Here is a 15042-nt window from a genome sequence, read left to right on the forward strand (position 1 = left end):
AAATCTACATAGCAATAATCTAAATAGTGTCTATTTTTTTAAATTGATTGGCCAAAGATAGGGGTGAACCAGAGGATGCATGGCCTAAGAAATAACCTGATGCACCCTCCCAGGGGGCAACACTGTTTGACCATTCCATACCAAATTAGCCAATCAGTAGCCCAAAGAAGGTCATTTGGGGGAAAGGCGCAATAACAGTAGGATGAATAGTATAGTTGACTTTAATATAAAGTTGACATGTTGTGTGGACAGGTTTGTCAAATGTGACTTGACTTGATGAATGTTGTAACATTGTGATGTGAGTCAGTTGTGTAAAGAGGACAGCGCTAGTCAATGTTGCCCACATGTTCCAGTCCTTTATTGCTCAAATTGTTCTTTGTGTGTGTGTATGGACAGAGAAGCGAGCCTGCCTGTGTCTGCCTCTCAACACCAGCAAGTCCACAGGGTGAGAATTTCTCTTGGCTTTATCACACTCATGCTGACCGGCTGCAACATTGTCCATGCTGTGAAGGAGCCCACGTCTTTAGGATTCTTTGTTTGTAGCCACAAGCGGGCAGCCTGTCATCAGAAGTGAGAGCAGATACATGAGCAGTTTACTTAACAGCACACTTACATCCGTTTTACTCAGGCTGTCTGTAGGAGACTGTGAATGAGGCCTGTGCAGGAATCCTTGCTCCATGTACAAGGCCTTGAAGGAGGTCCCTGTAGGAGGCCTTGGTTTCTATACATGGCCTTGAGGGAGGCTCCTGTAAGGGACCTTGAAGAAGGACTCTATGAGGTCTCTAGGGATCCTTGAAGGATGTACCTGTAGGAGCTCTTGGGTTCATAGTTCTTGAAGGAAGTCCCTGTAGGAAACCTTGAATGCAGACTAGAGAAGTACTTTAACTCATTGTACGAGTCCTTGAAGAAGGTCTTTGTAGTCCCTGAAATAGGTCTTGTAGGAATCAATGAAGGGGATATCTGTACAGGTCCTTGAAGAAAAACCTTCCAAGGAGGTCTTTAAAGGAGGTTCCTTAAGGAGTCCTTGAAAGAAGTCTAAGTCATTTTATAAGGTCTCTGTACCGTATACGTTTCTTGAGGACGTATAGGTGTCTGTTTGAGATCCTAGTGGAGGTACTCTACATCTATGATTATTTGATGATGTGCGTAATGGCAATCGTGCACCCCGTTTAATACGCACGACTTTGCCAAGTTGTCATTTCTCATCCCAGCAGTCTAATATTGATGCATTCTAATCCAAAACAGATTGTATTCCAAGATGCTTAATGATTCTGACTGTAAGCTGAGCCCAGACGGGCGCATCCTCTCTGCCCTCGCTTTTCCACATTAACCTCCCACCGGCATTCCTGGAGCGTCTCCAACTCGCTCCGGCCGCCATACTGAGCGCTTTCCCTGGCATGGGTCCATTCTTCACATTAATCTGTCTTTTCAAAGAGCTGGCCGTTTTTTTATTCCCGTGGTCGGTGTGATTGTGGCGCCCAAAAATAAAGGAATTAAAAAAAAAAAAAGAAAATAGATGAGAGAGAAGAATGGCGGCGAGGACAGGCCTGCATGTGGCAGCTCTGATAAGAGAGGAGGCGTATTGATGAAATCTTATGTGATTCTCTTTTGTGTTTTCTCTGACTGAAGAGAGTTCAGCAGCAAGACTTTTGAGCAGACGCTCGGCGTGGATCTGTGTGGAACTGCAGGTAAACTTTGAGTATTTAAAGTATTCTCGCAAGCCATTCTCTGAAGACCCTGTGTGAGTCCTTCACTGACCTTATTTAAATCTCCAGGTCTGACGCCTCCCACTACACCGCCTCACAAGCCGGTGGAGGACGACCTCTTCAAGCCAACCGAGGCCAGAAAGGATGGCGAAAGAAACAGTGACGCGTCTGTCCACTCATCTGTCCACTCCTCCGCCAGCGTTGTCGGTGGCCTCCGAGCATCCTGGCTGAGCCGCACACATCAGCGTAAGCTACCGGAGCAGACAGAGCTGTATGCCCAGCTGCGGCGCATGGGTCAGGCCGGAGACGACGACGCCTGCCGTGGCTTTGGCGACCATGACTATTGTGTGCTGAGCCTCGGAGAATCCCGCAAGCGCAGCGTTGCCATGCTGAGCACCGTACCGCAGGGGGTTGGAGAACACCAACTCAGCGATGCAGCGCCGGAAAATGGCACCCAATCCAATGTCGGCGAGCCAATGACATCATCACAACCCCCGTCTGACTGCCAGTCAGTGGCCACCACACCCCCTGCCTCAGAGGAAGAGTGCTCTGCCGTGTCCCGCTCGCCCTCACCGACCCTCCACCTTTGTCCTGACTCCACCGCCAACAAGGGAAACTCCAGGTAAACACCCTAAGAGAGGTCGACTTTTTGATTTATTTCTAGTCGCCGTGTGTTCTACTTTGCAAGGTGGTGGTCATCTCGAATAACTGGCCAGAGGAGCTATCGAATTAATTGTATGTGAGCTGGCATAGCAAAATCAGCTACAGTGACCCATATTTCAGAAATAAGGTTTTAGCTTAATCAAAAAGAGAATGATCTCAGCTTTCCAATGATATATCAACCATTGTGCTAAGATACTCTTGACACCATTATTACTCATTACTGTATTACTACAGATATGAATAAGTAGATTTGACATGCCCCCGCTGAGCTGCGTGCCTACAGCAAAGCTAAGCTTTGATGGCCAATTCCATGTGTGGACAGTGAGAAAACTAAAAGGCCATGGATGACTGAACATTGTGCAGCATACCGTTGCGCACAACGCCGTACGTGAACTTTTACCTGGTAAAACGGTTTTGCCTTCTTATCAAATGGTATACAGTGAAAGCACTGTCAAAGTAATGCACCTGTTCTCTTTTCCCTCCCGCTGTTGTTTCACCTTTTTTGTCTTCTTTTTTCATCCCTAACGTGTATTCTCCCGTCCTCAGTGAACACTCTGAGATATGCCCAGACGACGAGCAGAGGAACAAAGCCAATTCTGACGAGGTACACAGTGTTCCCGCTCCGCTCCATAGTGAATCACTACACTGTGTGTATGTGCGTGCGTGCATGTGTGCAGACAACATCTGCAATGCTAAAAACCTCCCACGTCCATCTGTGTGTTTTCTCCCACCCGTTGCTAACTGTTGCCATGGTTTCCCTGTTGCCAGGAGAACTGTCAGGTGTTCTACATCCACAACCTGCCCAGCAGCATGACCCAGAACATGTTGAGGAAGCGCTTCCAGGTCTTTGGCACAGCCGAGGACTGCAAAGTCATCATCTGTAATGAGTACGTAACCAGCTTCCAACCAGACCAAAGTACATTTTAAGTCATCAATATACTAGAATAACTGACTTCAGAAACTTTGTCCAGAAACGCATAAATCTTCCATATTCCATATCTTCCAGCAGTGGTTTCTATGAAGACCTGTAGCAAACCGCGAATTGTTTGTAAGGACATGGTTGTTGGGTCTGCACCAGGGTTAGTTTGTTTGTATTCACACCAGCATAAAAGGTCCCGGACCAGCGTGGGAAACAAACTCTGTTCGGTTTAAAGTGGAGCAAACTTTTGAGGTGTGAATACACCCTAGGCTCAATTTGGAAATTTTCAGGACCCTTGTCCTTCGATTACCATAACACGTTTCACTTAGCAACATGAAGGCAACAGTTTTGAGTGAACCCACAAAAAAAAAAAAATCTCAGGTAGCAGTGTCCAAATATGCTCTTGATGGCTGCCATTTTAGTACAAAGTGGCCATTTAGACTCAATAAGACTCTTCTGGGGTCCTTCAAAGATGAACTCCTGCTAATATGAACCTCATACACTAAGACAGGCAAAAATGTTCAGTTTTCGTTATTGTGTGATTCCATGAGGTCCTAATAGTTCTGATTTGTGTCTCTTCTACTGTACGCCCGCAGGGAGCGCTGCGGCGTCATAAAGATTCGCCAGTCTGGCACCCAGAGGCACCGGCGGGAGCGTGAGAATGTTTTCCAGAGCGCAACTATGAGTGGGAGGAGACTGACGAGGAAGCGTTACATCGACCTTGGTGACTACTGCAACCCACACAGAACAGACGCTCTAAATTGCCTTGTGCTAGGCTAATGTTAGCATGGCATAAAATCTGGACTTCGAACACAAATTGCGTATTCTGTTGTATCAATGGCACAGGTGCCCACACACGTTCATTGCATTTTCTCCCATCTCGTCGAAAACCATTTAATAATTCTGACAATCACTATACGTAGCTTGCTGGCATAAATACAGTGGATGACTATAGGTAAATAATTTGAAGTAAAAATATAAATACATTTCAGAACAAATAAACTTGATGATCTTTCATTGCACAGCATTTGGGATTCACTGGCCTAGGCTAATGTTAGCTTTCATCCCCTCCCTCACTGTCCAGACGAGGCAGGTCCAGGTCCAGTCAAGAGCAAGTATGACGCGCTAGACTTTGATACGTTGCTGAAGGAGGCCCAGAAGTCGGTGCACCACCGCTGACTGTCCCACTGCGCTGAACCCAAGCTGCGCCGCGACTGTCCCGCCTTATTAAATGCCACACACCACGGCAGCAGAAAAAAAAAAGCGGTACACACCTCTCCACACAAAATGTTTACATTTTTAAAAGGAGTGGACGAGATCGTTTTTTGAGGGGAGGAGGCAAAAGCGGCTACTTTGTAATAGCTACGAGACCAGCCGCAGCGCTACGTCCTGCCGAGAGACCTCCGTAGCAAATCTTTGTTGCGTGTGTGCGTGTTTGTTTATGTGTTTCTGTGTGAAAAAAAAATTCAGGTGGTGCGCGGCGTTCTATCGCCAGAAAAAAAATACAAAAGTAATAAACTATGTGTGTGGTTGTTCAAAAAAATGGAAAAAAAGATACCCACTTGTTGGATGTTCTACATGGAAAAAAAAACCTGTGGTGTGTGCAAAGAGTATAACGTTCAATGTAAAAAGGTGGACAAAAGTTTACAAAAATGAAGATTTTCTTTCTTGTTTTGTAATTGTAGTGCTTCCTTGATTTGATCTATGCACTGTTGGGAAGTTTTTTTTCTGCTTTATCCCACTGTCACTGTCAACGCTAAATCCCCAAACCCTGTTTTTTTTTCAGAGGCGCCCTCTACTGGCCCGCATTTGGTTAGCGACATGGATAGCGCGAAATGCTTTGTGGGAATGTTTCACCTGAAAATTAGGAGGCGAATGTTAGCCTGGATAAGTCAGCATTTGTTTTTTGTTAATCAGGATATTAAATGGTTATCAGTCTTAGTTTTAGCCAGCAAACTAAATCACACAGCACACCTCTATTTTCTAGTGGTAAAAGGCCAGTAATGCTAGCTTTACCTATTAAGCACGCCTGTTGTATGTACAGCCCTTGACATTAGCTTTAGTTGTCTAGCATGATTACAGTACACATTTCTTGGTGTTAGGTCTATGTTCTTGATCTTGAAATGTTAGCGTTCGCTGTAGCCAGCTATCCCAACCACACAGCACCTTATTTTTAAATCCACTGTTAGCCATCCAGCATGACCACAAAGCACCTCATTTTTCTATATTTAGCTTTATCCTCCAAGCAAGGACAATATTACTCATTTATTGTACACAGTTAGATTTAGCCAGCTAAAATGTCTCCAGTGCACCTCTGTTTCATACTCTCAACATCAGCAATGGCCAACTAGCACAAATTAAACACACCTCTATTTTTTTACTGTTTGCTTTAGCCTGCTAACAAAACCACATAGCCCCTCCATTTTGTAGCGCTAAATTTAGCCAGCAAGCATAGCCACAGTGCACCTATTATTTACATACACTGTTAAATGTGAATGTTCAATACCACTATTTTTCAGACAGAAACCAGTCGGAGTATTCACTCTTGAGTACTCACCAATTCTGATGCCAAGTACCAAACAAGTATTTTAATACTTTTATTGCGTTACATAACTACGACATACCTATTTCAAATACAATTTTAGTTTTAGCTTTAGCCACCTCGCCGGCTTAATAAAACAATCAGTAAGGGTGAAGCATTCCCACATTGAAGGCGGCGGACTGGTCCGCTCTGCCGATGCAACGTGTATTGTTTACATTTAAATTGCAGCCTGTGTCGTTCAATGGGGGGGAATATGGTTGTGGCAGTGGCTCCATTACAACATATGTCCCAGTCCCCTCAAAATATCCATAGTAACTAATGTTGGTTTGATCTGATGGAATGTATCTGTCACGATGAATGTAAACATTCCCTTTAGCGGCAGTTGGTTGCACGCAACCTGGCCAGTAGGAGGCACTGAAAAAAAGGGAAGGGAGCGTTGGAATTTAGCAAGAAAATGACACGGATGGTGTCAGGAGCATCTCTACCTCACGTCCATGCGCCGATGCTCTCCCCGCCGCCATCCTGCTATCCCATAAGGGTTCATTCCCTAAAGCCTCTTCTGCACGCCACCATGTTTGTAGCTCATCAGCAAGCTTTGCAAAAGCTTGTTAACAATCCTGATGATGTGAATCGGGGGTGTTGCAGTAGGGATACATTTAAAACAGGCTAGATCGGGGTTCTCGAGGGACCGGCCTTGGGCAGCCCTGTCTTAGAAAGATTAAATCTAGCCTCCGTTTTGACATCTAGCCTGACCACAGCCTGACCTGACCTGACCTCTGCTTCACAAATCTGCCACTGGTTGATGCCTCTACTCCAAAAATGGTGGCGTGTAGAAGGCTTTAGTTCTGAGCACTTCCTCTCCTCGTCAAACCGAGACACAGCTTTGTGCGGGTTCAAGGCCTTGATTTTCCGGGTCCTTCCACAGCTTATCAACTCACACACAGGCACACACAAGTACGTTGAATGTTTACATCATGGTTTACATAAATCTCTAATATAAGACAACACCATACTAGCTCTCGAGCGAGCGAGAGAGAGAGAGAGAGAGAGAGAGAGAGAGAGAGAGAGATGTGTATGGCTAAATGTGTACATAGCACTAAAAATCTTACATATAATTTTGGCGGCAGCAGGATTTGGAGGGAACTTTGACATAACTTGACACAAAGTCTGGCACTGTGTAAAAAAAGAGCAGTGCATGAAAAATCCCTTTAGATGATCACGTTTGTCCAGTTTTGTTTTAAATCATATTATTAGATGCAATACGTGAGAATGGTCACTGAGTCATCAATACAAATGTGATCGACGTGTACAAAAATCAATCGTAATCTTGCACACTAAATGTCCCGAATGGAATTGTCGGAGGTGAAGAGACAAGGGGAAATGGAGGAAGGGGTGATGATGATGATGATGGTCTTGATGATGATGATGAGAAAACCCACTTCGCTTGGGAATTTGCAGTAGCAAAAATTTCCACTAAATTAAAAACTTTAAAACGCACGCTAACACAAAATATTTTTATTGACACATACACATGCGCTTACATATTGTACATCAACTTGCTGTGCAAGCTCGAAACCTTTAGCACACAAACTTGCATACACAAACATGCACCTAAACGAATGTGAACTTGCATACACAAACGTTCTTACTTCATAAACTTACAAACACAAAGTAACTTACACAAACACATTCATGTGAACATACTTTGCACACAAACTTAGACATATGTAAGCTCATGCCAACTACTTTATTTTTCTCACTATAAGGCGCACTGAATTATAAGGAAACAATGCGACAGTAATTTACTAGTCGTACTAAAACATACTAAAACATTTTGGCAGAGCACTGTGTACAACCAGTATGGATCAACAAATTCATAAATTGATCCATATATAAGGCACTCTGCATTATAAGGTGCACTGTGGTTTTATGAGTAAATTTTAAGTTTTTAAGTGCGCCTAATAGTGCGGAAATTACGGTAATATTGAGACAAATGTCCCGGTAAATCTGTATCCATGTCAACTTGCACACATAAACCTAAAAGTCATCACATACATTAAATATATATAAACTTTCACCAACGTACATACATACCACAATTTACACGAATTTACATAGGCACTTATACCAACTTGGATACATAAACACACACAAAAATATACACGTAATTTTTTTTTAACATTTGCCCCCTGACGTCTCATCATGTCATCACGTCATCTCGTGATCACAGAAGCCTTAAAATCAGCAGTAGGTTCTTCCCTCTTCCACACGGCACCTCTCCGATCCAATTCCGACCGCCACTGAGGACGTTTTATTCAAAAGAACTCTTTTTCAATAGCCATATTCTAAAAAAGGTATATACATATATATGAATATATCTCAATATATATTTGTGTGTTTGTGTAGATATATCTAGATGACGATATACTTTCTTATAGAAAACTTTGATGTTGACCTTTTGTTTTCCTTGTGTTTTGAGAAGACACATTTTTCAAGTGTAATAATAAGCACTGTCCACTTGGGCTAGTTCTAATCAATCCAAATATGAATAATAATAACGATAATAACTTTCCAAAGGGAAACAATTCTCGCCACAATGCAATACTTCCTGCTCTTCGTTTCTGAAAAGTAGGGGAAAAAAACGGCAAGAAAAACTGCAAAACTTGACCAAAAAAAAAAAATAATACACAAGTTGGTGGCTTTCTTGTTTTCTGTTCAAACGCTTAAATGTTGATTTTTTTTTTTTCTTTTCTACTAAATCATTTCATCACACAATATAAACCTTTAAGGATGTCAAATGAGCACTTGGTAGGCAAATGATTCTATGTGAAATAAATATAAATACAATAATAAATACAAGAGTGAAAATATAAATGTGAGCGTGTGGAACAATATAAGATAAAGGGCATATGTTTTATTTTGACTTCTAAGGACACACTCATCTGATTCTCTTTTTTTAACATAAAATATGCTAAATACTTTGCGTCAGATTTTATATTTTTAATTTTATTTTTAATTTATGCTCCACTTAGCTTGGATGTTTTGAGGTGTGTTCTTTTCCCGTTTTTATTCAGTTTTTTTTTTTTTTTCGGGTGTGATTTCATGACGGGTGAAGAATGTGGAGAGGAGAAGTGTGTGTGGGCGAAAAGGCATTTCAGTATTTTTGAATTGCTCAAATCTAGTTTCTTAGATGTTCTTGTTATAAATTATATTTTAATTGGTGTACATAGTTTCAAACAGGAGACGCTGGCTTCCTTTTAAACTGAATACATTTTTCTCTTCAGAGATTGTTTACATTATGAAACTGTAGAGACGTGCTCCTCATATACTGTATAAAGGACATATATTCATTGATTTGCCTCCAGTAATAAATCCCTAATGGAACAGCACTTGCTTGTGGCACTCCTCGTCTTCATTTCAAACTTCTCTGTCACTTCAGTCAGCAGTTATGAATGTGCATCAGTCCCTACTGTGGATGCTATTGTGTCATCCCATGCACTGCCGAAAATAAAATGTCTAATTTGGGAATCAGTCACTAGAGGTGATTGCTGTAAAACCTGTCAAAATGTGTTCTATATGAGATGTCAAAGTTGTGCAACAGCGGGCAGCTGTTTGAAAGCTCTTTTCACACACCCCCAGTGCACCTAAAAAAAGGTCTGAGGGATCCAAGATTTTGATTTGGGTAGATTTGATCCAGGTGAAATCAGATAGATTCTGAGATTCAGAATCACATACAGACGTAAATCAGACAGATTCTGAGATTCAGAATCACACACAGACGCAAGATTTGGGGTGCAAAGCGAGCTCCAATTGCCCACTTCACATATGAGTGAAATGGTTAACTGGATTGTATTTCATGACAATACAATGCGTATACATCACTTTTTTATGTGCTTGCAACCTTCAACTCTCTGACCTGAGGTGCTGTCTGTTCGGCACGCCCATGGACACTCTCATGCACACTCAAGGCCACTAGCAATTTCCCGTGTGGCGCGTGAGTGATGTGCTGTGTGACGTCTCAGTGAAGATGCTGACCGTATTCCTCAGTCACCCTCATGGCCACAAATAGTAACTCTAATCAATCAATAATAATACAATCAAGAACTACAGTACAGCACATTATTATTGAAAGTAAAATTGTTTTTTTCCTAAACCAAACAGCCGTATTTTTTTTCAGAAAATAAAGGTGTCTTCAAGAATGAATAGCGTAATAATACAAAAAAAACTTGTATTTTGTGACTTTCAAAATATGACTTTCTTCCCTCATAATTTTTATTTTAATACCGTAATACACTTGTGATTTGAGAAACAACTGATGGGTTTTTATGTGACAAGATTAAAGGTGTTGGTTAAATCTGCCCTGACCTATAAAATAACACAACTGTAACTAGTGACTTCTCTTGTCAACACTGCCAGAATGTTGAAAGCGTGCGTGCTTGCGTGTGTGTGAATAGTGGAAACAGGAGGAGACACGTGTTTGAATTCATCCTGTCAGGTGCTTCCTTTCCTGTCCTGTGTCCATCTTCTTATCTGCTTTGGTGTGACTACAGCAGTGTTCCCCAACCTTTTTTCATTCACGGCACACCTTTTCATTGGAAAAAATCTCGAGGCACACCACCAACAAAAATCTGTTAAGTGTTACACCATCTTCTATATTAAAATCAGTTATATTACAACAAAAGACATAAAGTTCTATTCCTATATATGTATGGAGAGTCGAATAATTGAATAAAAATAAATACTAAATATTCTTTAAATTGTATTTCTTTTGTAATTGAAAGTGGCAGTTTTTGAAAAAAGGTTTTATTGAAAGTGATTGTGACCAAAATCTAAAAGAATCAATATGGCTTTGTTTACTGTTTTAGACTAGCTCTATAAAATATTGCAACATTAAGAACAAAGTCACTTTTAAAGACGCTCTGCTGTTCTGACAGCGGCTGAGTGGCTATCACAGTCGAGGTGTCTCGACTTGACTGTGTATTTTTACGTTGGTGAAATATCCAAGCCATTTGGGCTCCTAATGTGATTCGTTCTTTTTTCAGTTCATATGACTTCAACCAGTAAGTGTCGGTAATGCGCATTGAAGCTGGTGCCACCACACCGTAAAACAAAACGAAGAAGAAAATGACGTCACTTCCCGTTCACGAACGAGTCGTGAATTGCATTTCCCGTTCACAACGAACGAATCTGTGAGTGAACGAATCTGTGAGTGAACGAATCTGTGAGTGAACGAATCTGTGAGTGAACGAATCTGTGAGTGAACGAATCTGTGAGTGAACGAATCTGTGAGTGAACGAATCTGTGAGTGAACGAATCTGTGAGTGAATGATTTGCATCTCCAGTTCATCGCGAGAACGGATCAGTGAGGGAACGAATCCTGACTTTCCCGTTCGCGAACGAGTTAATGGGTGAACTGCCTTCCCGTGCATCAACGGATCAGTCAGTGAATGTGTTCCGTCTCCCTCCTGGCGTGAACCATTTAAGCCAGAATGTAAAGAAAGAACCACTCACTGAAACACCACTTCTTTTATGCACGTTTTCTCCAAGCTAACGGCTAACTTTATTTCATGAAGGGATGCGCCATTATGCAACAACGGGGAGATTATGCTTCTCTTTGGGTAATCTTGATTTTATAACACTTGTAGTAGTTTTTAAATAACGTGTATGCATGCACATATACGCCTAAATATTGTTATCCAATATATCTACTGCAATTTCACATTGGATTGCTGGTTTGAAATTTACTTTTATTATTATTATTTTGATAAACTTTTATGTTAAAACTTGTCTGGTGTTTTATTCCTTGTTTTTATATTCGCCAATTAAAACATAAAAATCAGACATTTGGGTAACTGCATTATATGACAACATGTGTAGGTACACTTCATGGACACTTCAATAGGTACACTACACGAGGTAAAAGAAAAAAAAAAGAATTAATAATCAAAGGGACATGCAAGCATTTTCTCACACCTGGGATTGAACCAAGATCTTACCGAGTAAGAGCCCGAGTCACTAACCAGTCGCCTGTTACGACATGACAATCCGTGGTTGAATGCACTGTTTTGTACTAGTGATGTGCATCACAGGCCAATAGGGAAAAAGCTTAAGTGAAAGTGAAAAGTGCCACACCCGCCCTCACCCCTACCCCCTGATTGGCTGTTTAAGCTGTGACGTCACTTGGACACTCCATTAGTTACACCACCAATTTCAAGTGTACCTAATAACAGGCCACTTTACTAAGGAAATATCATGGTCAAAGGTCACAGGTGTCAAGCTCTAGTCCTCGGGGCCGCGTTCCAACATGTTTTCTAAGTGCCCTCGTTAAGCGCACCTGCGTGAAAACTTTTAGCTTCTTTCACGTTCTGCGGGAGCTAAAACTTTTCACGCAGGTGCACTTAACGAGGGAATCACACGGACACTCCATTAGGTACACTGCCATTTTCAAGTGTACCTAATAACAGGCCACTTTATTAGGGAAATATCATGGTCAAAGGTCACAGGTGTCAACCTCTAGTCCAACATGTTTTCCAAGATTCACCTCGTGTATTTCCCTAATAAAGTGGCCTGTTATTAGGTACACTTGAAAATGTCGGTGTACCTAATGGAGTGTCCGTGTGATTCCCTCGTTAAGTGCACCTGCGTGAAAAGTTTAAGCTCCTGCGGAACGTGAAAGTGACCAAAAACTTTTCACGCAGGTGCGCTTAACGAGGGTCTCTTGGAAAACATGTTGGAACGCGGCCCCGAGGACTAGAGCTTGACACCTGTGACCTTTGACCATGATATTTCCCTAATAAAGTGGACTGTTATTAGGTACACTTGAAAATGGCGGTGTACCTAATGGAGTGTCCAAGTGACATCACAGCTCAAACAGCCGATCAGGAGGTGGGGGTGAGGGTGGGTGTGGCACTTTTCACTTTCACTTAAGCTTTTTCCCTATTGGTCTGTGATGCACATCACTAGTACAAAACAGTGCATTCGACCACTGGTTGTCATGTCGAAACAGCTGACTGGTTAGTGACTCGTGCTCTTACTCTGTAACATCTTGGTTCAATCCCAAGTGCGAGAAAATGCTTTTGTTGTGCAATAAACTCTTTATTTATTTATTCTTTTTTTTTTCTTTTACCTCGTGTAGTGTACCTATTGAAGTGTCCATGAAGTGTACCTACACATGTTGTCATATAAAGCAGTTAACCAAATGTCTGATTTTTACGTTTTAATTGGCGAATATAAAAACAAGGAATAAAACACCAGACACGTTTTAACATAAATGTTTATTAAAATAAAAATAATAATAAAAGTAAATTTCAAACCAGCAATCCAACGTGAAATTGCAGTAGATATATTGGATAACAATATTTAGGCGTATATGTGCATACACGTTATTTAAAAACTACTACAAGTGTTATAAAATCAAGATTACCCAGAGAGAAGCATAATCTCCCCGTTGTTGCATAACGGCGCATCCCTTCATGCAATAAAGTTAGCCGTTAGCTTGGAGAAAACGCGCATAAAAGAAGTGGTGTTTCAGTGAGTCGTTCTTTCTTTCCTTGGCAAATCGTAAATCGACATTCTGGCTTACATAGTTCACGCCAGGAGAGGCAACACATTCACTGACTGATCCGTTGATGCACGGGAAGGCAGTTCACCCATTAACTCGTTCGCGAACGGGAAAGTCAGGATTCATTCTATCACTGATCCGTTCTCGCGATGAACTGGAAATGCAAATCATTCACTCACTGATTCGTTCACACACAGATTCGTTCGTTGTGAACGGGAAATGCAATTCACGACTCGTTCGTGAACGGGAAGTTACGTCATTTTCTTCTTCGTTTTGTTTTACGGCGTGGTGGCACCAGCTTCAATGCGCGTTACCGACACTTACTGGTTGAAGTCATATGAACTGAAAAAAGAACGAATCACGTTCACTGATAAACCGTTCTGTTGAACGAATCGTTCACTCACGAGCCAACACTAGTCCATCCGTGGTTATTTGCAGAGAAAAATGTGCAGACATTTTCATGTCGAGATGCGCAAAACTGGAAGGGACTGGCAGCTGTAATTTTAGGGAAAGTTGGCTCTACAAATTTTGATGCCGGAGTGGATCATGTCAATTCTCTTTTCAAAAACAAAAAGCATTGAAGATTGTGGTGTGAAAAAGTTCCAAGTCCTGTTCAAGAAAATGTGTAGCTGAGCATGTCGATGAATTACTTCGGCATTCATCGAAATGAGACGATAAAAGGGAGAATACCATGCATAGAAATATAAAGATATATATTTATATCTAAGACATGTTCGTATATAAAGGCCCATTTCTATTTGACTTTCGACTGACTTTGCCGTTGCATGTAAATGGGTTATTCGGAATGCTTCATAAATGGGAATTTTGACCTTAATCCAAATATTGACTGCATGTTAACGTAGTCACTGTGCAGCCAGCCAGTCCATGCAGGTCCTGCATGGAAACAACAGCGAGCTCCTAAAAATAGTCGTCATAGCTCCAGCTGCCCCCCTCCTCTCCTCGCTTCCTCTCTTTGCAGCAGTCACGAGTTGTCCCTGCGTCATGGCTCGGCCTGGCCAGCATCATGGCCGTATACGGCAATCCTTTGAGCTGCCGTCTTATGTCAGCAACGCTTACATCACGAGGCGGTGACGACACACGCGCTTACGTATGCACTATTACAAAGCGCAGAGGGGGAAGAAGGCTGGATTTAGAGTGCATTTGACCCCTTTTGCAGGTTCCATCCGGGATATTAACGCTCGGCTGTCGTGTGAGCAGTTGTGAAACACTGACGTGACCCACATATGAGATGGTGCCGTGCATATGCAGCATACTTAAAGCAGGGAATCTCAACATTTCAAAATCTCAAAGGACTACATTTTTTTAAGGACACCTCTCATAATTCAGATTTAATTTGACAGCAATTAAAATATCCATAATAATCTTTCCCCCTAAAATTTGCTGACTGTACTGAAGTGATAAAATGCACATTGATGGAGTTTTTTTTTTCAACATTCTTGCAAACTGGTGCCCCAAAGTCGGTGTACCTGTTTGACCCAGTCTCAAGAACTGTCTGTGTGACCACCGCAAACTGCAGTCTAACGATGCACATTGGTGGAGTTCTCTTTCTTTTCCAATTTTACTACACTTTGTGCGCCGTTGTGGGATGGAAGTCGACTTTTCCCAGCCAATCTGCGCCATATATTCCTTC

General features: G+C 41.9%; 1 protein-coding gene across 2 annotated transcripts in view; it reads left to right on the plus strand.

The window, feature by feature from the left end:
* Positions 1 to 9219, plus strand: part of ppargc1b (peroxisome proliferator-activated receptor gamma, coactivator 1 beta) — a 54954-nt gene extending 45735 nt beyond the window's left edge. For both annotated transcript variants that reach the window (XM_049759380.2, XM_049759372.2), the window contains 7 exons: positions 397 to 445; positions 1630 to 1688; positions 1776 to 2328; positions 2916 to 2973; positions 3138 to 3256; positions 3885 to 4012; positions 4373 to 9219. In XM_049759380.2, coding sequence (XP_049615337.1) covers positions 397 to 445; positions 1630 to 1688; positions 1776 to 2328; positions 2916 to 2973; positions 3138 to 3256; positions 3885 to 4012; positions 4373 to 4467 — 1061 coding nt within the window. In that variant the 3' untranslated portion in view covers positions 4468 to 9219. The remainder of the gene's footprint in view (positions 1 to 396; positions 446 to 1629; positions 1689 to 1775; positions 2329 to 2915; positions 2974 to 3137; positions 3257 to 3884; positions 4013 to 4372) is intronic.
* The last annotated feature ends 5823 nt before the right edge of the window (positions 9220 to 15042 follow it).

The sequence above is a fragment of the Syngnathus scovelli genome, chromosome 1, assembly GCF_024217435.2.
Source record: "Syngnathus scovelli strain Florida chromosome 1, RoL_Ssco_1.2, whole genome shotgun sequence".
Taxonomy (NCBI): domain Eukaryota; kingdom Metazoa; phylum Chordata; class Actinopteri; order Syngnathiformes; family Syngnathidae; genus Syngnathus; species Syngnathus scovelli.